Source organism: Amblyomma mixtum, chromosome 8 (assembly GCF_055824585.1).
Source record: "Amblyomma mixtum isolate Tamu chromosome 8, ASM5582458v1, whole genome shotgun sequence".
Lineage (NCBI taxonomy): Eukaryota > Metazoa > Arthropoda > Arachnida > Ixodida > Ixodidae > Amblyomma > Amblyomma mixtum.
Window position 1 is genome coordinate 129,966,293 of NC_143019.1, and position 21,652 is coordinate 129,987,944.

The window sequence follows — 21,652 nt, forward strand, 5'->3', positions numbered from 1 at the left end:
CGCAGGGGTCTGTTTTAGGCCCACTATTGTTTTTATTGTATGTTAATGATATTCCTTCTAATATTAACCCGCCTGTAAAAATTAAACTATTCGCCGATGATTGTCTAATTTACACGCGTGTAACCTGCGCGGAAGATCAGATTAAACTAAATAAATGCCTGCAATCATTAAACTCGTGGTGCCAAAGATGGGGCATGGTAATTAACTACAAAAAATCTACATACACTCACGTAACTAAAAAACAGAACGTGATGAGATTTGAATATAATATTGGAGAAAATACCTTGGTCGAGGTACAGAGTTTCCGATACTTGGGGGTGACAGTGACTCATAATTTAGACTGGCGTATTCACATTGAGAATATCTATTCAAAAGCATATCAGAAGCTTTGCTTTCTTAGGAGAAAACTTCCAAACGCGAATAGAGAAATTAAGTTAGTCGCCTACAAAACGTTTATACGACCAGTTCTGGAATATGCGAATGCTGTGTGGAGCCCCCACCAAAAATGCCTAAAAAAGAAGGTAGAAAGAATACAGCGGATTTCAGCTCGTTTTATATGTTCCAAGTATCGCCGTACTGACTCGGTTACAAACATGATGCAGCAGTGTGAATTGGAAACGCTGGAAACTAGAAGAATAAAACATCGACTCAAACTTTTTTTCCAGATAATGCAGGGGGCATTAAAAATAAATAAAGAACATTATTTGAAAGCGCCTCTAAAACGTGGTTCCCGAAAAAACCACAGCAGGGTACTACAGCCTATTAACACACGTACGGATGTGTACCGGTATTCGGATGTGTACCGGTATTCCTTCTTCCCTGATGTAATTGAAATGTGGAACAAATTGCCAAGTGATGTTGTGGATAGTGCTAACGTGCAACAATTTGAGCTAGGTGTTCATATGTTTTTGAGAAATGGTGCACAAATATTGAACTCTGACTCATGATTGCTCATTGAAGTGCTTATGAAGTGTATTTGTTTTTGTTCCCTCCCTGTAACGACCCTCTTTTGAGGGTTAACAGTATGACCAAATAAATAAATAAAAAGTGGCGACGAATGTGCAGCCTCGAACCGTAACCCGGGCCGCACACGTACCGAGCGGTGCGACAACATGTCCACCGGCGGTACGTATGTCGGGGCCTTCCCAGGGTGTCGTCCCTTTTTTCAGGGCTGTCGCAACTCGTCCGCTAGCGATAGAGTAATCTGCGCCCGTATCGACCAACGCGCTGACCTCCTTCGTGTCGACGAGAACAGGGATATCCAGAGAGACTGCCTTCAGCGCGGCCCGTCGATGGCTGTTGAGGATGACTCAGTCGGTGCGACGGCAGAGGCTGGTCGGTGACTGGGGTTGCGTCGTCGGGGCGATTCACGCGGCCCATTGGGGAAAACTCTTCGGCGATGCGGCGTTCTACGTCGGGGCGATTGGTTCGGTGCAGCGGCGGAATCTGGTCGGCGATTGGGGTTCCGGCATCGGGGCGATTCGAAAGGCGCGTCGGAGAAAACTGTTGGGCGAAGCGGCGTGCGACGTCGGGGCGATTCGGTTGGTGAGGCGGTGGAAGGTTTGCGGCGGATCGGTGTTCGGCGGCCTCGCCTGAGCTAGTTCCTTATTCCGTTAAGTACTGGCTCACACTGGCAATCTTTACGGAATAACGGAACGGAATTAACGGAATAACGATTCTGGGGAGGAGTCGCGATCAGGTGGCACGTGAAATTCCTGAGGCTTTTATCATCAATAAGAAGGGAAACACTTGTGTTACCGACTCTTCAGTATCCCTCCCTAGAAATGAAGTGTCCTTTCTTGACAGTTTTTTGTGACGTCATGTACTCTGCATCTTTTCAGCCCTGCATTTCTAGCGGCCGTCTGTTGTTTGTTTAGGCGGGTTGTTAATTTTGTTACTGTTTTTTATTTTTCCGTTTTGTTGTTTTTTCGGGTTCTTACTGCTTTTGCTTAATGCGTTTGACTCTGGCTTTGCTACGATTGTAATTTCGTTTTAACTGCTTTTGTTTCTCATGTTTGACTCTGCTTTTGCCACGATTGTTTGACACTGCTTTTGCTACGAGATGGCCTCCTCTAAGTTCTGTTATCAGAATCTTTTTGTTTTTTCTGCAGAGGTTAAAGGTTTCTTGTCTAATATCCTGATGTTGCTGCTTTTTTCCACGTGTTGGGTTAGGAGCGATAATGCGATGAGTGTCATGCCTGAGCTGTATGTTTAAATATGCCACCTTTCCATGCAATAAACAGTTGGTAGTGTGCGCATGTGGTGTCCCCTCTCTTGTTAGTGTCCTTGTTGCGCCGCCGTTCATTTCATCATGCACCAACTCGCCCCTCAGGCCATTCTTCCTAATGGATTCTGTCGAATGGAAGTTCCATTAGAGAGCTTTTAATATACCTCGTTTTGTTGTCGTTCTCTTTCTCTAGCCTCTCATGCGGACGGGTCTCACTGCGGCGGCCTCTTGACCTTGGGCTGTAGACGAGTTGTCTTTGTGGGCGATAGAAGAAAATAAACCGAAAAACTATTGACTGCTTCGAGCCTGCATTTTTTGCGTTTTAGAGTTGCGCATAATACAAAAGACGAGGTTGTTACGGGCCGCGAAAAATGAATTGACCAGTTTTAATTTCTTTTTTCCAGAGAGGCATCGACCATTCAGTACGGCAATGCACTCAGTTTGGGAGCCTGCAGCTGAGAACAAGGGTGCAATAACTGAGAACAATAGAAGACAATATTTCCAGCAATAATTCCTAGCCACGGTAAGGAGCATTTTTCATACGGAAAACTGAGTCAAATGTAAGGGTCGCTTTCTGTAAGGAGTGCTTGAACATTTTGTTTAAAGACCATTTTGGCCTTGGAATATATGTGCCACATTGATCACGCTTACTGCGTCCTATTCCTTCTGCAGTTTCTTGGTTAGTTCTTCGTTACATTCAAAGCGGCATAAAGGACCACTGCACATTAATCGATCCTCTAGTTCTCGAAGTATCAAAGCGTACCTTCTACTCCCTCCACACAGAAAAAGAAAATAAATGTGGAAGAGGTGAACCCTGCTTATTTTTTTTTCCTTCCTAGGTGACTTTATTATCATGAGATCGGGTCTGCAGTGTTCGCTTCCTACTAGGTTTATTGGATTGGCTGTAATATGGTCTACGTCCTAGCACTCCGTTTCGTTTCCCAACCGGTGGGTTATGTTTTTTTTTTCCGCAAATTCCTGATTGCATAAATAGAGTTTGTAGTGGTGAGGTTAATAGAGGTCTCGGTGCGTTAAAAAATGCAAACTCTTCTTTGTATTGGCAGTGTAATAGGCGGAGAAAGGAAACAGACAACTTTTCTTTTTCCGGACCAAGGAAAAAATTGATGTCCTGAGGAATTTAGTTGCGAACAAAATTTCACTTCTTATGCTTTAATTTCTCACGTTTCAGCTGCGAGGAAGCTCACAACTGCGTTAAACATAGAGTACATCACAATAAGGGGGAGGCCTTTCTTCTACAGTTAACTTAGGCCGATGATGATGATTATGTGCCTGGCAGAGTGATGCCGCTACAGAGGCGCTGCTTCTCATAATTACATTTCATTACCAATTACTTTACCGTCAGGGATGTCAGACTTCTTTGCTGCCAATGCAGCTGATTACTGCCTCTGTAACAAACAGTACTGACACTACCGTTATTGAGGTCATAGGCTTCCTCATGTATTTTTTACAGTTTCCGTTGAGCTGGGTTTATGTTACATCATTCAACTAGCTTTCATTGGATTTAAGTACGAAGCATAGTTGTGTGGTCCTCAAGCCCAACTGCGATATGGTCGAATTAAAGGCGACGAATGTAGGCGGGAAGTACGAGGTCTGTTAGAAAAGTATCCTACATTTGGCTGAAGAAAAAAAAAACTGGCATAACTGGCGCGTTAAAAACCTAATCACCTTCAAAGTAGTCTCCTTGGGACTCCACACACCTCTCTCAGCGGTGCTGCCATTGATGGAAGTATTCCGAAAAGACCCCTTCCGGAATGGAGTTTAGCAGAGCTGTCGTTGCAGCCATAATGTCCTCTCTTGTCTGAAATCGCGCTCCTTTCAATGGCCTCTTGATTTTGGGAAACAGCCAGAAGTCGCAGGGGGTCATATCAGGAAAGTAAGGAGTCTGTTGAACTACAGGAGTCTGGTTTTTCGCCAGAAAAGTTTGAATCAAGTGCGAGGAATGTGCAGGAGCATTGTCGTGATGGATGCGCCAATTTCCTGTTGACCTCAACTCCGGTCTCTTGCCCAGCACAGCACCACGTAGGCGACGGAGGACACCTCTGTAGTACTCTTTGGTCATTGTTTGACCCTGAGGGGTGCGTACTGGTGGTGTGCCACACAGAGGGAGTCAAAGAAAGCAGTCAGCATCACTTTAACATTGCTGTGCACTTGGCGGGCCTTCTTTGGTCTTGGTGACGTGAAATGAAGTGGAATATATAACGAACACTGGGTCATTACGAACGAGGGAGGTGTTGCTTCATCAGTACTAGGGTAATGGTGATGCATTTAATACACAACGAACAAATGTGGCCGCAGAAGCCGGTTATAGCGAACGAGGATGTACTGTAAACCCGCACCCGCAGAAAAAAAACGCGCTGCCAGCAAGCGCGGAAACGGGAGAGCTTTTCTGAACCCCCGTGGCACAACCTCAGAAAAAACAGGCAACCAATAAAGGCAATAAATGGGTGGAATAACCATAGACAATGGCGGCCAATCGCACTCCGATGGCCTATGCATGGTTAATCATTGCTTGCATGAGTGCTGGCTGGGCAAATCTCCTAAATTAGATGGAGAAGCGTGGTGGGCGCGACACAGGGGCGGAGCATAGTCGGGTACCAAACAATGGCAGCGATTTGAGAAGGTTAAATGCCCCGTTGGCCTCGCTGGTCACGTGGTATGCGTCGCCTGTGGCTGTCCACTTCTGTGTGCTTTCGCGAGCATGCAGCGTGCAGACAGTGTGGCTACCACGTTCCGTGTGTACGTGAGCTTCACTGCTTTCGTCGCTACATAAGCCCAGGAACTACAGATGACACTGTCAGAAGTCGACGTGATCAGACTGAATTTCCGTCAACACGAAGTTGAGGTACAGCTGGTCGGATGTCGCCCGGGATGACGTGGTTCGTGCGGACGCCAACATCGCAGTGCCGTCCACCGAATAAGACAGTGTAGCGAAGCACGAGCGCTCCCCCATCTCACCACAGCTGCAGTAATTGCTTGAATCGAGATGGTTAGGAGTGTATCGAGAACATGAAGCAGACTGTCGTTCGCAAGCGTCTCTTCACGGAGAACATGAGCGCGCTGGAGACCTTAGAAAGTTCTACGATAGGGTCTGCTTTGATTAAGTAGAGGCACATAACGCACTTTGAAAGAAATAAATGCGACTTTACTCCGACATAAAACTTTTGGGTGCATTACGGGAAGTCCACTTAGTACGAACTTCGGATACAACGAACGTCAATAGCGTGACTCTCATGTTCGTTACAAGTGGGCACGACTTATATTTCTTTCAAAGTGTATATAGTTGGGCGAGTTAGTAAAGCATACACTCAATTTTTAAAGCGCCAGGGAAAACAAGTGACTACATAGCTGTTGAGAACAAGTGGTACCCACAGTTAGCTTTATTCAGAAACTTTTTTTGCACAACGACCCCCCTGCGCAGTCGCGGTCAACACTGACTTGAACAACGTAGTCTCCAAAGGCAGAACAAAATGAGGTAACAGTCGCCAACATACATTAACAACGCAGCGCACATCCAAGGCGCGTTCACCACAAAGCTTGCGGCTTGCTGCCCGTTCGTTCGGCGCGGAAGCTCTGCTGGTGTTCGTGGCATCGGGTTTGTTGTGAGAATTCCTAGAGACTCCGAGCGATTTGTCTAACGGGATAGGCGTCGCGCCTAACTGGCGATGGCGTTCCGCGGACTCCCTGGCAGGCTGCTGCACGCTGTCGCGTTCGGTTCTTAAAGGCGAGGCTTAAGCGGCCTCCAACCTTTTCTCTTACTAATTCTGCACATTAATTTTTAGCTCCACCGTTCTGCTCTGCCTGTCTAACTCATTGATCATGCTTTGTAGTTCATGTCATGAGTGACATAACAAGGCAATGTTATCAACGCATCGCAGATTACATAAGTATTCTCTATTAACCCTTATCCCCTACTGTTCCCATTTCAGGACCCGGAATACCTCCTGTAAACAGGCGGTGAATAGCACTGGCTAGATTGTGTCTCCCTGCCTAACACCTTTCCTCATTGCAATTATATTGCTGACTTTACGGAGGACTATGGTAGCTGTGCAACCGGTATAGATATCTTCCAATATTTTCACGTAACACTCTTATACACCCTGATTGCGCAATGCCTTCATGGCAGCTGAGAGATAAACTGAGTCAAATGCTTTCTCGTACTCAGTGAAGAATGTATACAGGGGTTGGTTATATTCTGCGCATTTCTCCATCACCTGATTGATAGCGTGAATATGGTCTATTGTCGAGTATCCTTTACGAAAGCCTGCCTGATAATTTTGTTGATTGAAGTCTAAGGTTCCCCTGACTCTATTAGCGATGACCATAGTATATACCTTGTAGACAACGGACAGTAAGCTGATCGGTCTGCAATTCTTCAAGTCCTTGACGTCCCCCTTCTTACCAGTTGAGATAATATTGGCGTTTTCTAAACTTCAGGTACGCTCGAGTTCACAAGGCTATGAGTATACAGGGTGCCTAGTTTTTCGAGCACAATCTCTCCTGCGTCCTTCAACAAATCTGCTGTTATCTGATCACTACCAGCTGCTTTATCCCATTTGCATTGCTCCTAAGGCTTTCTTAACTTCCTCCTTATTTACTGGCGGCATGTCTCACTGCTGTGATCTACTGTCCCCATCATTAGCGTTCTGATTGCATTCGCTACTGCATATGTTTGTGTAGAACTCTTCGGCTTGTTTAACTATCTGATCCATATTAATAATTACATTGTCCCCGTTGTCTCTTACAGCATACATCTGGTTTTTACCTATGCCTAGCTTTCTATTCCCTGCTTTCAGGCTGCCTCCGTTCTTTAAAGCATGCTCGATTTTCTCCATGTTAGACAACTTCGTTAAGTCAGCTACCTTGCGCTTATTTATTAAATTTGATCGCTCTGCTAGTTCTGTCCTGTCTGTGGAGTTGGACGTCCTCATGTTTTGCCGTTTCTTAATCAGATCTTTAGTCTCCTGAGATAGCTTCCCGGTATCCTGTCGAACCATCCTACCGCCTACTTCTGCGGTGCACTCCGTAGCAGTAGCTGTGAGATTATCATTCATTGTTTCAACATTACGGTCGTATTTTTCAATCAAAGCGAAAAATGTGTTCTGCACTGAAATCCCGAATTTCTATACTTTTCCTCTTAGTGATAACACGTTAATGGCCATCCGCTTCACTACTTTTCTCCGTTCCCCCTTCAAATCTAACCTAATACGAGACCTTACCAATCTTTGGTCGCTATAATGGACCCTTCCGAGGACATCCACATCCTTTATGGGGCCAGGGTGAGCGCACCGTACGTTGTCTATTTCATTTTTATTCTAACCATTGGGGCTTGCATACCCCTGCGACGAAGAGGAAGAGAAAAGACTTTCGCCTGCGCCAAGGCAGAGGAAAAAGTGGGGGATCTCTTTCAGTGGAGCAGTCCATTGCTATAGCGTGCGCCGCTTACAGAAAACGCGCCGGTGCATTTTTTTTTCTGCATTCTGTACGGGGATTAGCAGCGAGAACTGAAACGATCTTTTCCCGGTTTCCCGATGCCGGTCGGCTGCGAACGTTACATCGAGGCTCCCTATACCCTACCACTCCGCCGCGGCAAGCAGCGTGCGTGCAGTTGCTCAACTGTGCAGTCAAACCCGAGGAACTTCCCAGCCAGTTTTGGTTCGAGCGGTCTCTGATGATGGACTTCTGACTCTTCTTCAAGCGTCAGTTGGTGTCTGACGGAGTTTTATCCAGCTGCCCGGCCGAAGATTCTAGTGTCTCACGTGACAATGCTGCAGCTTTTGACCAGAATGATGCAAGCTTTCATCAGTAGACAGCAGCTGATGTCGTCGACTGCACTGACGGGACTCCACCAACAGTGAGCTTCCGTGATGTAATAAGCCATGATAACTTCCTTTTTTCTTGCTTGGGAGTAAACTGCGTTTACAACAGCAATAAAGCAACTAACCTGTCTCAAGAATATGACTTCGGAGACTTTCTAGGCAAAGCTGAACTCACAGGCATGTCGGACTGTTTGAAGTTACGCCTATTTACTAACCCATGGCCGCAAAATACGACGTTAAGATGTAACACCTGACAAGAAAACTTTTCGCTTACAATGACTGGCATATTACTTTTCCTTCGAATGTTCACCGGGGTACTCAAGGCAGTCTTATCGTGCGCGCTTTCAGTAACTATTGAAAAATGCACGAGGCGTGCAGGGATCACGTAAAATCGCAATGGAACCAAGAGGCAATGGTTGCATCGCGGAACTTTATGGATGTGATGACTGCCAAGCAGCTACCCGTTCTACAGTAGCTAAGCAGAGCACTTCACGATCAAGTTGAAAGGAACCGCGAGAAACTACTTCCTATAGTTTCCACCATTACTTTTTGCGCAACGCAAGGCTTGCCAAGAAAGAAGCCGAAGTGTCTGGCTGCGAATGCTCCGCTTTTGGGACTGCTGCTGACGCCCGCTGCAGTCATCTACTTTGACGTATCCAACCGAGCCGGACGTACTGTACCACCCGTGACACCGTGATTCGGCTGGTGACAAACATCGACTTGCGTAAGCGATGACCCGTTCTTTACCTGCTTGGATCTGGACCAGGACAGCACCTAAGCCGATGTTGCTGGCATCCGTATGGAGCTCCGTGTCGGCGTTTACGTCGAAGTGAGCCAGAACGGGAGGCGCCTGCAGGAGGCTTTGAAGGCTGCGGAATGCAGTTTCTTGCGCTGCTTCCCATCTGAAAGGTGTGTCTGACCTTGTTAGGCGCGTCAGCGGCTCGGCAATGCGAGCAAAATCTTTCACGAAGCGACGGTAATACGCGCACAATCCAAGAAAACGGCGGACAGCTTTCAGGTCTTGCGGCGGCGGAAAATGGGCAATAGCTGTTGTTTTTTCAGGATCAGGCTGAACACCGGCTTGATTCACAACGTGCCCTAAGAACTTCAGCTCTGTATACGCAAAGTGGCATTTCTCATTTTTGAGCGTGAGTCCAGAAGACCTTATTGCTTCTAGGACCAATTCGAGGCGGTGAAGATGCTCCTGGAAAGTCGGGGCGAAGACGACAACATCGTCAAGATAGACGAGACACGTCTGCCATTTTAAATCGGCAAGGACGGTATCCATGAGGCGTTGGAAAGTTGCCGGTGCAGAGCACAGTCCTAAGGGCATGGCCGTAAATTCATACAGGCCATCTGGAGTAATAAAAGCTGTTTTTTCACGCTCCCGCTCATCGACCTCAATTTGCCAGTAACCTGACTTGAGGTCCATCGAAGAAAAGTATTTCGCACTACAAAGGCGATCCAGAGCGTCGTCGATCCGAGGGAGAGGATAGACATCCTTTTTGGTGATTTTGTTTAAGCGACAGGAGTCTACACAGAACCGCAATGTTCCGTCTTTCTTCTTCACAAGGACGACTGGCGCTGCCCACGGACTCCGGGAAGGACGAATTACGTCGTCGCGGAGCATTTCCTTGACTTGGCGGCCAATAGCGTCGCGTTCAGCGGGAGACACTCGGTACGGGGACTGTCGGAGAGGGTGCACGTTATCGTCCGTAATAATGCGATGCTTCGCTAGGTGAGTTCGTCCAACACGCGATGATACTGAGAAGGTGTCGCCGTAGCGCAGAAGATCTTTTAACTTGTTGTTGCTGCGTCGGGGAGAGTGCTGGATTGACGTCGAACGTGAAGACTGGGCTCTGCTCTTGCGACAACGACATTGTGGAAATACTGGGTGTGCTGCTGACATGGGCGATGGCATCAACGTGAGCCACAACGGTTCCCACGTTCAGATGTTGGTGTGCACCACCGAAATTGGTTATGAGCACTTCTGTTTCTCCGTCGACGAGACTAACGACTTCTCTGGCGACAGCAAGGCTCCTGGTAAAAAGCAAGATCTGGTTGCCTTCCGCGACGCCTTCGAAATTCCGCACAGTCTTGGCGCCGACAGAAACCATAATACTCGAACGAGGTGGGATGGTGACGTGGTCATCCAGGGTGCAAAGTGCGGTCGGATGGTCTGGATCTCTGTGTATTGTGTTCTCTGTGGAGAAACACACGGCCTTTGACTGGAGGTCGACGACCGCTCCATTCCCGGTCAAGAAATCCATCCCGAGAATGACGTCGCGTGAACAATGTTCGAGTATAACGAACGTTGCCAGGTAGGTTGCGCCTTGAACTGCTACTCTTGATGTGCAAGTCCCGGTCGGTGTAACTAAGTGACCCCCGGCTGTACGAATCTGTGGGCCCATCCAAGGAGTGGTGACCTTTTTCACAGTGGCGGCGAAATTTCCACTGAGGATAGAGTAATCCGCCCCTGTGTCGACGAGTGCAGTGACGTCTGTTCCGTCGAGGGAAATGCTCAGGTTTGCTGTCGTAGACGTCGTGTGAGAGGTACGGCGCGGTGTTCGGTCACGGCTGCGGTGCGGCGCGGGTTCATTTAGATACGTCAGGTGGCATTCACGTCGAGTCGGCGTTTCACGGTGTTGGACGGCATTCGGTCGTGGCATCGGGTGGCCACCTAGTTGCGGCGTAGGACGGTCTGTTACATTTCGTCGGTGAGCAACCTCCCCCTCAAAGGTTGCTGCTTTTAGTTTTCCTAGCGGGGGCTTGGCGACCTTCCCCGAGGAAAGTCACCGTAAGACCGACGACGTGGGGATGGCGACCTGCGTGTCCCGCCGGCAGATTCGGCCAGATAATCGTTGATTTCACTGGGTCGCTGCCCAGGCTGCGGACTGGTGCATCTGCAGGGAACCCCGGCAGGCCCATCTGACGATACCTGCAGTTGCGGTACAGGTGGCCCGGCTCACCGCAGTGATAGCAGAGAGGACGGTAGTTGGGAGTGCGCCAGATGTCACTTTTACGGGGATACGATGGAGCAGGACGAGCAGGTGGTGGCGGCCGAAAAGAGGCCGGGGTTTCCTGAAGACGACTTGGCGGCGGTTGTGCGCGACGAGCAACAGCGGCGTATGTCATTCGCGGTGGGGCTGTGGACGGCTGAAAGGAAGCTAGTGCTGTAAGCGCCTGTTGCACCTCTTCCCGAATAACCTCGGATAGAGCAGAAACCGTTGGCGCAGGCGGCGTAGCCGGGAACAGCTTCTGGAGCTCCTCGCGAACGATAGCTCGTACGGTTTCGCGAAGCATGTGGGTGTTACTGATGCCCGTGGTTGCCGCAGTCATAGCCGAAGGCTGACGCTCGTATTGCCGCAACCGCAAATCGAGTGTCTTTTCCATGGTGGTTGCCTCCGACAGAAACTCTGCGACCGTGCTCGGTGGATTGCGAACCAGTCTGGCAAAGATTTGCTCCTTGACACCTCGCATAAGGTACCGGAGTTTCTTCTGCTCTGTCATGTCCGGGTCAGCTCGACGAAATAACTTTGCCATCTGTTCGAAGTATACCAGTATGCTTTCATTTGGTAGCTGGGTTCGGGACTGAAGGAGCAGATCGGCCCGTTCTCTTCGAATCACCGTGGTGAAATCCTTCAGGAACTGGTCTTTAAATACGTTCCACGTCGTTATGGACGACTCCCGGTTCTCGAGCCACGTACGAGCTGCGCCCTCCAGCGAAAAGAACACGTGTTGAAGCTTGGAGTCTTCCGCTCATCTGTTGTACCGTGCCACGCGTTCAAATTTCTCCAGCCAGTCTTCCGGGTCTTCGCCTGGAGAACCTTGGAAGATCGGTGGCTCCCGAGGCTGCTGCAGCACAACAGAAGGTGAACTAATCGTCGTCTGCATGCCTATTTCGGGCTGGACGGTCGTCGACGATGGCGCTGAACGAACCGCTTGGGTTGAGCGAGACTGCAGAAGCCCAAACTCGGGTTGAAGGCCTTGGAGCCGGCGGCTGCCGTGGTGTACAGGCGTCACCTCGATGGCAGATTACCCTCGAGGACTTGAATCCCTGCTTGCTGGGGGAGTCCGAGGCATGGAATGCGTTATCCAGCGCCCTCCACCAGATGTCACGGGTGGTACAGTACATCCGGCTCGGTTGGATACGTCAAAGTAGGTGACTGCAGCGGACGTCAGTATCAGTCCCAAAAGCGGAGCATTCGCAGCCAGACACTTCGGCTTCTTTCTAAGGCCAGCTCGCGCGCGTATTCCGCGCTCTCGTGGTTCTAGTAGAACGACGACGATGAATGGACGGTGTCAATATGTGCAATTATCGGTTTTTTTGTAGCATCATGTGCATGTTAACCCTAGCCTTTGTGTAACATCTCGATATATTTTTTATTCATTTACTTCGCCTCTTATTTTTGTAAATTTGTTATAAAATGTGACTGTTTCTTTAAGTATAGCAATTAATATCTTGTATAGAATTTTTTTTGTGCTGCTGTCATTGTTGCCTGCCGCCGGTTTCCAGGCCTCGTCAAGCTGTTGCTACAGCTTTTTGCTTGGGAGGCCGTCAACATTGTGAAATGTTGAAAATAAGGGTGAATTGAATTGAATTGAGATACGCGACTTCAGGAACACTTCGCTTCTTCTGCTGGCAATGCTAAGTACACTTCTGTCCGCATTCATAACGACATCATGGCAATCTGTGGCGACATCCTGGGAGAGAAAATAGTAGCCGAAGCTAACACAGCGTCTGCTTTTTCCGTCCTTATGTACGGAGCTGCAGATATTGAAGCAACAGAGCAGATGTCTATAGGCATTCACTTCATTGACAAGGCAGGAACCGAGGTTTGCGTTCGATAGCAGTTTTTGGAATTTGTAGAGCTGGAGTAAGTAAACTCTGCATTCGCCGCTGCGATCTTGACGTTTTTGACGGATGCTCGGCTGTTTCTTTCACATCTCCTTGAACAGAGCTACGATGAACGCTCTACAATGGCTGGGAAAGAAGCCGGAGTAAAAAGAATAATACAGAAAGAGCTTTCAAAGGCACTATTGCACTGTGCAAGACAAAAACTGAGTCTCCTGATCAAGGATTTAAACGAGGTCTCTTAAATTCGAATCTTACAACTTCATTGAACTAGCGCCTAAACAGACTGTTACAAAATTTAATCTTAAAACGGCCTCTCGTACAGACTGAGCAGGCGACCTAATTTTCCGGTGGCACTTTCAACAAGACAGTGTTGCTGCGCATGCGCGTTCCGTGAGTTACGATCGCCAGGAGTGCAGACAAATGTACTCCCCAGCGATGCCACACGCCAGCAAACTGCAGCTTTTGGGGCAGCCAAGACGAAAAGGCAGTACAGAGTGTAGGTGAACAAGGATTTACCTTTTCGTCGTCGAACTCCGGGCGCACCTCACAATGAATAGAATGCATATTCTTTTCCAATACTTTTAATATAAGCACAAAATCTTTCTTGCTTTTTTTTCATGGCATTCAAATTTTCCTGAAATTTGACATTTCTAGGTGGCCACCGAGTGAACTAGCACTAGCAGTACCATTACCACGTACGCCACCACCTCTCTTCCGTCAGGTAGAGAGTGTGTAAGCAAGATCCGAAGTGAAACCACATAACGATATCGCAAGTCGCCAGTGCCTCTTTCGGCTCCCATTACTTCGGAGACGTCTGGGGACCTCCGGCTGGAATGTCATGAGTGTTCACAATCCGGGACTGCTGTCCAGCCATAGCTGCGGAGAAGGGCGGCCTTGCTGGTTTGGCTGCAGACAGACCTCACTACATTCGTTCTTTTCGTCAGAGTCATGAAGGCATGCATTACGAAGGCGCATGGAAATGTTATTTTGCCACAGGGTGACTGCTTTGAATTTCAGGTGCTCACACTCTTCCATCTCTTCAAGCACGCTTTCCTTGCCAACCAAACTGCCAGTGCTACTAGTCAGAATACCCTTTCTTACATAATCTACGAGCGCAGAGTGTTGGGATGAGTATTCATTCATGAATCGCGATTTTTTAGCGTAGGTGTATAAAGAGTCGAGGGAACTTCTTGTTATGCTCTTCATTCTCAGCTTTGCCAGTATCGCTAACAAGATCCCGAAACCAGGAAGTCCACTCAGTATTGAGCCCTCCAGATCGCACTGTTGGTGTCACACTTTCGGGCGCGCCCGTCGCTTCGCCCATGTGCAGGCGCAGAATGGTTTGGTTTGGTTTATCGGGGTTTAACGTTGCAAAGCGACTCAGACTATGAGGGGCGTCGTTGTGAAGGGCTCCAGAACTTTCTGGGATTCTGATACCTGGGCACTGATACCACACAGCACAGGAGCCTTCAGCATTTTGGCGCCATCGAACGGGGCTGAACCCGCGTATTTCCTGCGAGCAGCCAAGCGCAGTAACCACTGAGCCACCAGGACGGCTGCCAGGGCAGAACGAGTGGAGTGTCGTGCATGCGGCAGAGGCGACGACGGACGAAACCTACTGCAGAACAGCGCACAGCGACGTCAGACATCCAAACCGGCGCTGGGAAGACGGTGAAGATCCTAGGCCAGGCTACAGCTGCTGAAGAACATGCGTTCCCGAGAAGAAGGACACGTGGTGCGATTTCGGTGCTCACGACTCAGTGGTGCCGGCACGGTCGTGAAGAGATGGATGCTTTAGCGACGAACATTCCGTTCCAAGCATAATCCTGCCCCCCCCCCCCCCCCCCGCGTTTTTCGCACGAGTGGGTGTAAATCAGCTGAGAGAAAGAGAGAAAGAACAATTATCGTAGCCTCACAGGGAAAGGAGGATGCCGGCAAAGGAGGCTTCAGTGATGAACGAACAGAGATGCACGTCGAGACAACGTAGAGGACGGAGACGGTTGGCGTGGACAGAGGCCGCACCCATAAGGAGCTTATGCGCAAAATAGGTTCCGCTTTCTGCAATTAAGTTAGTCGGCCTGACTGGTATTTGAAGGAACCAATCTTATGGCTACGATAAGCAAAAAAACGACAGACACAATACATTCCTCTTTTGCGTGTTGCTTGCTAAGAAGGACGCCGCTCCATTTTTATATCTTTGTGTTGTAAATTCCTATTCTTTTTTTTTATTTTACGCCCAGTAGTACCCTGGAAAAAGAAAAAGGCGTTTGTCCGATCGCCTCTCATTACCGCTCTGAGCATGTGTGCGAATTCACCGGTAATACGCAGGAGGCCTTCACGAGAGATGCTTAAAAGGAAGGGAGGACAAAGAGGAATTGGGCGGTTTAAATTAGATACCGCCTTCTTTTCACAAGGAGACCACTCTCCCCGGTAAAGGAGCTATTCCAAAGCAGAAAAGACTAAGAACACAATAGTTTTTTCCATCACCGGTCGACTTTCCAAGTAAAATGATTGCGTCAACACCGATTCTTTTTTTGCGCATCTCAGAGGCCACTCACTTCAAAACAATGGCAACCCATTCTTATCGGCAAGGAGGCCACAAGTTTGAATCGACTGGAGGGAAGATTTTTAAAATTTGCTAGCAGTCAAATGTGTTCTTTTTTTGACGGACAAACAGCAAGATAGTGAGGAAGGGCAGGCGATCAATTCTGATTAGAAACATATTGTAACACTTTATTTATTAAAAATAATAATTTCTAATCTGGGTCCCTTCAAGGTACTACATGTCCCAAGGCGTTTACATGGCGACGGGCTTGTGCCTTCCCGTTAATGTCTCTGCTTATTGTACTTGTAACTTGTAAGTGGGGTCTATTCGTAAGCACACGAGGTTCACCAAAAGGAGCAGCGCGACGCAGGACGCATGGCCGCACCGGTGGTGCACTTGAAGGCCTCCGCAAAGGCCTTCATGTTCTTGAGGGGCACGTTACAGCGGTCCACAAAAGGCGCGTACTGCCTGGCCTTAAGGACGCTCCCCTCGGCGCACCATTTGACGCACGAGGAGATGAAGAAGAGCTGCCTGGCGTCGTACTTGAGCCCGCCCAGCCTCCGGCGGTCGCCGTGGCTCACGTAGGCCTGGTGGGCGGACACTATGCCGGCAAAGTCCGCCATGTTCTCGGAGTCCGCTGTGCCCTGCAGTCGGCTGACACTGATCATCCTACACGTTCCTGTCGGGGCGACCGCAGCCTGAAATTGAAGCTCAGGCAGAATCGGTGCTATTACTCTGCAGGTACTTGAAGTACAATGAAGTTATGAATTGCCGTTCCATCACTTGCTCTAGTCCAAAATGCGTTGCGTAGGTGGTGGTGAAAAACATTTATGGGCAATTAAATTTTTTACAGAGAGGTGATTGGGGTAGGACCCTATTGGTCCTTTCCCCTCACAGTACTAGGTGGAGCCCCTATTCTGGGGGCCCCATTTGCAAGCAACGCCGCCCGCGTCCGTTGAACCAAGGCCTTTTGGCTCTTTAGATCCTGACAGCCGAGCAGGGCCGCCTCCCAGTCCTCTCTGCTGGAGTTGGGGTTGGGGGGGATAGATGGGTTAGATTCACACGCCCAAACCATGTGGAAGGTGTCAGACACCTCCCCACAGAACTGGCACGTGCCATCAAAGGATGTATTGAAATGTTTAAGCACCGCCGGGCACAGTACAGTGTTAGTGAGAATTTTGATGAGGAGGCGCTCGTCAGCGCGATCCAGACCCTCACAAGGGGCCGGGTAGCGCCGGTGCTCCTCCTTGTAGTAATCGGTGATTTGTTTGAATGTAATGGCCAGATTGTCTGATTGGGAGTACCCTTCCAAGGACAGGGAGATAGCCCGGGGAGAGAGTGCGCGGGCGGCCTGATTGGCCTGTTCGTTTCCCTGGAGTCCCTGGTGACCGGGGGCCCAAATCAGGTTGCGTGGAGTTGGATCTTCAGATCGACATGCGTTGCGTACAAATGTGTTTCCAACGGGCAAGGCTTTGCCCCGAACGGGCGATGGCAATCCTTGCAATCCCTGGCAGAGCTGCAACACGCTGTCGCGTTGCACTCCTAAGGGCTTCTTAAGCGTCCTCCAAACTTTTAATGGCAGAGCCCCTATACTTCGATGTTTCAAATATGGGCTGGCTGGTGGTGGTGGTAAAAACATTTATTTATGAGGGACAGGAGGTATGTTTGGATCAGCCCGTAAGGGACGTGCTTACCTAGTGCTTACAAGCACTAGGTGGAGGTCCCTAGTATGGGACCCAAGTGATGGTGGCCGATGCCCGGGCGCGCCAGACTAAGGCTTGTTGGGCCTGTAAGTCGTGTCAGCCTAGCAGGATCGCCTCCCAGTCCTCCCGGGTTGGGTTGGGGATGGGCGGAATAGCCGGGTTTGAGGGGCAGGGCCACACCATGTGATAGGTGTCAGAAGACACCGCACTACAGTGCGGGCAGCTGCCGCTAAAGGAGGCTGATCGCGGGTGTTGGTCGACAGCCCGTATCTGACAGCGACCTTCTCCGCCCACTACGCTAGCCTCAGTTGCGAGGCCGTGGCGGAGCTAGGGACAACGACCTCCCACCCCTCCGAGTCCGCGTGGGCACATTGGGCCGGTGGTTGCCGTTGTCGGCAGAAAAACACTATGGTCGAATGGGGCTCTTGGGGCCCCACAGAGGGAACATTCGTAGGATTTGAGTAGAAGAGAATAAAACCGTAAGTAGCGCTGGGAAGGGAAAGGTGCGAGCCTGGAGTGTGGCGGGAAGTAAAGTAGAAGTTCTTCGCCGTAGTGTAGCGTGATGTCGTGAAATGTGATCAGCCGGTCTCTCGCGCTGCCTTGGGCTTCGGTTGGCGCCGCTCGTTTGACATACGCTCGAGCACCAGAATGGGCCGCTACCCGGACTATTTGGATGGGCCGAGATGTTGGGGGGTTAAAAGTGAGCATTTTACAGACGGCAGCATGTATCTGATCGTGAGAAAAATTTTGAATGGCCATTTTGGAATCGCTCAGGATAAGCGTGGCAGTGGACGATGATGTTGCTAGCGCAATGGCTGCTTCTCCGGCTTCCGCCGGGGTGTTTGCCCTGAGCGAGCATGATGTCGTTTGTTGTAGCTTGTTGGAGAGTACGCAGTGGGGGTAAACTGAGCGTTGGGAGTACTCTGCGGCGTCTACGTAGAATACATCACGTTCGTATGTATGGGCTTTAAGCAAGGAGCGGCTGCGGGCCTTCGGGCCTGTTGGGGGACCGATTTGGTTTAGTTTATGGGGGATTAACGTCCCAAAGCGACTCAGGCTATGGCGGTCGCCATAGTGAAGGGCTCCGCAAATTTTGACCACATTGGGTTCTTTAACGTGCACTGAGGTCACACAGTACACGGGCCTCTAGAATTTCGCCTCCATCGATATTCGGCTGCATGTTTTATGTAGGGGTTAATAGTGAGATGATTCCTGCCGTATTATGGAACCTTGTGGGAGTTAATGGGAGGTAGACTGATCGCTGTGAGATGGATCGAGGCTAGAATGTGGCGTCCAGTGGGAGTGGAAGACAGTCAGTCTGTCTACGCTATGCGGTCTGCTTCTGTCAGCTCACTGAGTGTGTTGTGCGCCCCCATGCGTAAAAGAAGAAAGGGGGGGGGGGGAAGGGGGGGGGCATGCGTTTGGGCAGACTTCAGGCCGCCTTGTAGGCGGGTCTGATTAGTGCATCTACCTTTTCCGTCTCTGTTTTGGTAAGGTAGAGGTAGGGCAGGGAGTATAGCATCCGGCTTATCACGAATGCCTGTACAAGTCTTAGGAGGTAATGATCGGGCAGGCTGCGGTGAGAACGGACCTCATTAAAGACTCGAGTCTCCAAACTCACTGCAATCTTTAATAAGATCCGTTCTTTTATTAACATCTTCTTGGGCAATCCGCTAAAGCAAGTGCTTTTTTGAACGGTTCCTGTGACTACAAAGTCACTATTCGTATGTTTTTCCTCCCCTGCCTTCCCTTGTTTTATAATTTTTTGAGCGCATGATTTTGTTTTACTTCGTCTGAGTAGCTTTTAATTGTATTGACAAAAATACCGTTCTCTGTGTGTTTCACAATAGCAGCCCTAATTTCACCGGGAAACTGCAGCGAAATTTACAGCACGCACGCCATTTATGCACTCCATGCAACTAGCTCGTGCTCTGCTCCTGGAAAGTTTAAAATTGTCTCCTGGGTTATTTCAGCAACCTTCTGTTTCACTACATCGAGTCGCGTGTGTTGTAGTTTTAAACTAATAAAGTATGGCTTGGCTAAAAATGTGCGCTATTGCTTCCTTTTATGTGGGCTAAGCACAGTCGCAACAATTCTGGCACAATCAACTGCTCGCAAACTCAGGCAGTCAAGAAAGGCACAAAAGGAGTTTTAACTGTTCTTGTAACAGTACCTCTGGAAAAATGACACTTAGTTGGACCTGTTGGTGCGTTGAACACATTAAAACTCTCTCCGGGATTAAGTTCAAAAATGGGACTATAGTGTTCACGCAACCTGCCTTTAGATGTCCCGCTCCTCTTGTTTTCTCTTATGTGCAGGGCAGCACTCGGAGAAAAAAAATGCCTTGAGACGCTCACAGCTGCCCCTTTTTAAAAGGGAGTGGGCTGGAGGTAAGCTGACTCCTGTTTTTACTCCCTGCTGTTCAGAGCGCATCACCGCCGCCAGGCTCACACTGAGTGTGTGCATAAGCTCGGCGACAATACGACGATGGCCTTCTCGCGGCGGTGGTCGTCGATATGGTAACGCGCTTCCGGCTTTCTTTAAATATCTTGGAGTTCTGTACGTGAATGAATAAAATATCACAGCAAAGATTTACAAGTGAGTTTTATTGGTAGATGTGCGCATTCTACCAGAAGGCGCATCTGGACTCCGGATGCATAGCAACGCCAGCGGGGCACTCAAAGGCTTCGGAAAAGGCCTCGATGTTCTTGAGAGGCACATTGCAGCGGTCCGCCCAGGAGGCGTATATCTCGGACTGAAGGGCATTCCCCTCGCTGCACCACTTCACGCACGAGGCGACGAAGAACAGCTGGTCGGCGTTGTACTCGAGGTCACCAAGCGTCACGCGGTCGCCGTGGCCCAAGAAAGCCTGGTGGGCGGACACCAATCCAGAGAAGTCAGCCATGTTCTCGGACATGGCCGCGTCCTGCGGTAGAGTGGTACTGATCAACTCCCAATTCGTGTCGAGGCAAGTTTGGCTTGAACCTGAAACGCATCTGGAACACTCCCATTGTTTTCCATAATAGATTTTAAGCTCGAGGAGGTCTGCGAAGGCCCTGCATAACATAGCAAACGTTGCTATTTCTAGCAGTACACGCATTCTCTTTAAAGACGGTAATACGCAGCGGTCGCCGAACACTAGCAATTCGTGAACACTTGACTGCGAAAGCACTGCTTCACTAGGTCAAACGAACCCACCGGTTTGTGTGAAGCTTGACCTCGACGGCGACCTTAGGCAAACAATAAATATGCAAAAGTAACTAAAATAAATGCTGCTAGGACTGACATTCAAACCTGCGGAGGTGCGAACAGATTTGCTTTGTTGTCCACTGCACGAGAGCTCTAGGCTATCGCCGCAGCGAATGACGCTTCGTGTTAGACTGCAACACACTCTCGCCTTGTGGTTTCCACATATCGCCTTGTTCAACAACTAATACTACTGTCTAACTATATGATCTTGTCTCAAAGAAGATGGCGGACTGATGGGCGCGAGACTGTGCGGTGGAGCCCGCCTGACACTGACCGTTCAGTGACGTCCCCAATCCCGGCTTGCAAATAAGCCCGTTCCCGTCCCCGCATCTTCGTATCAATATATAGAAGTTGTTCAAGCAAAATTTAAGGAAGATTTGAAAAGAAGCCAAAGATTTCCTCCAAAATGAAATGAAGTGAATGTTAGAAGTTACGCAAAGTACCGGCTAGCATTTTTTTTTTTGCTCCTCCTACTACTAAATTATGAAGTTCAGTAATACTTTCTGCTCGGGTAATTGGTTCACTTTGCTATTGGGAATGAACGAACTAGCCCATCAGAGAGAGAGAGAGAGGAATTTTAATGAGGAAAAGGCGGAGGGGTCGGCGGGTGGTAACATGGCCCTGGCCTGCTACTCCACACAGGGAAAAGGGTAGGAAGGAAAAGGAAAGTGCGAATGAAGGTTGATGACGGCACAATACAATGAGTTTCACGGGTGATGTCGACACCCACACACACACAAACGCTGGCTGGCACTCGCATCGCGGTGAGTACACGCACATAAAATTGGTGTCTGCAACACAAACACCGGCACATGTCATTAATCATGTAGGTAGTGCACAGGCGGCCAGAGACGGATATCCAGGCCTGTTTCACACAAAAAGTTGAGCACGGCCTTTGTCACACGCCACCAATCAGAACCTCTCGCCCTGGCGCCCAGAATACTTTCCTCAGAGAGAGGGCGACAGTCCAGTTGTTTCACGGTCGCCTCCAATGTTCTTCTTTCAACAGTATTGTTCGGGCACTCGCAAAGAAGGTATCCAATAGTCTCTGGAGTGGGGCACTGTACGCAATTTGAGTTACTTTCGGTGCCGATCTTGTGAAGATATTGTTTGGTGTAGGTAACGCCAAGCCTAACCGGTGGAGTAAAGTCCCATGACGTCGCACCAACCTAGATGGCAGATGAAATCGTTAGCCAGCGTCAAGTTTAGAGACGCGGTCCTGTTGATGGTTCG

General features: G+C 49.3%; 2 protein-coding genes across 2 annotated transcripts; both read right to left on the reverse strand.

The window, feature by feature from the left end:
- Positions 1-15,811: 15,811 nt before the first annotated feature.
- Positions 15,812-16,135, reverse strand: LOC149334422 (neprilysin-1-like). Its single transcript, XM_089557926.1, has one exon. The coding sequence runs from the start codon at positions 16,133-16,135 to the stop codon at positions 15,812-15,814; it is 324 nt and encodes a 107-aa protein (XP_089414052.1).
- A 3,661-nt stretch (positions 16,136-19,796) lies between these two features.
- Positions 19,797-20,087, reverse strand: LOC149334423 (endothelin-converting enzyme homolog). Its single transcript, XM_089557927.1, has one exon. The coding sequence runs from the start codon at positions 20,085-20,087 to the stop codon at positions 19,797-19,799; it is 291 nt and encodes a 96-aa protein (XP_089414053.1).
- Between the last annotated feature and the right edge of the window lie 1,565 nt (positions 20,088-21,652).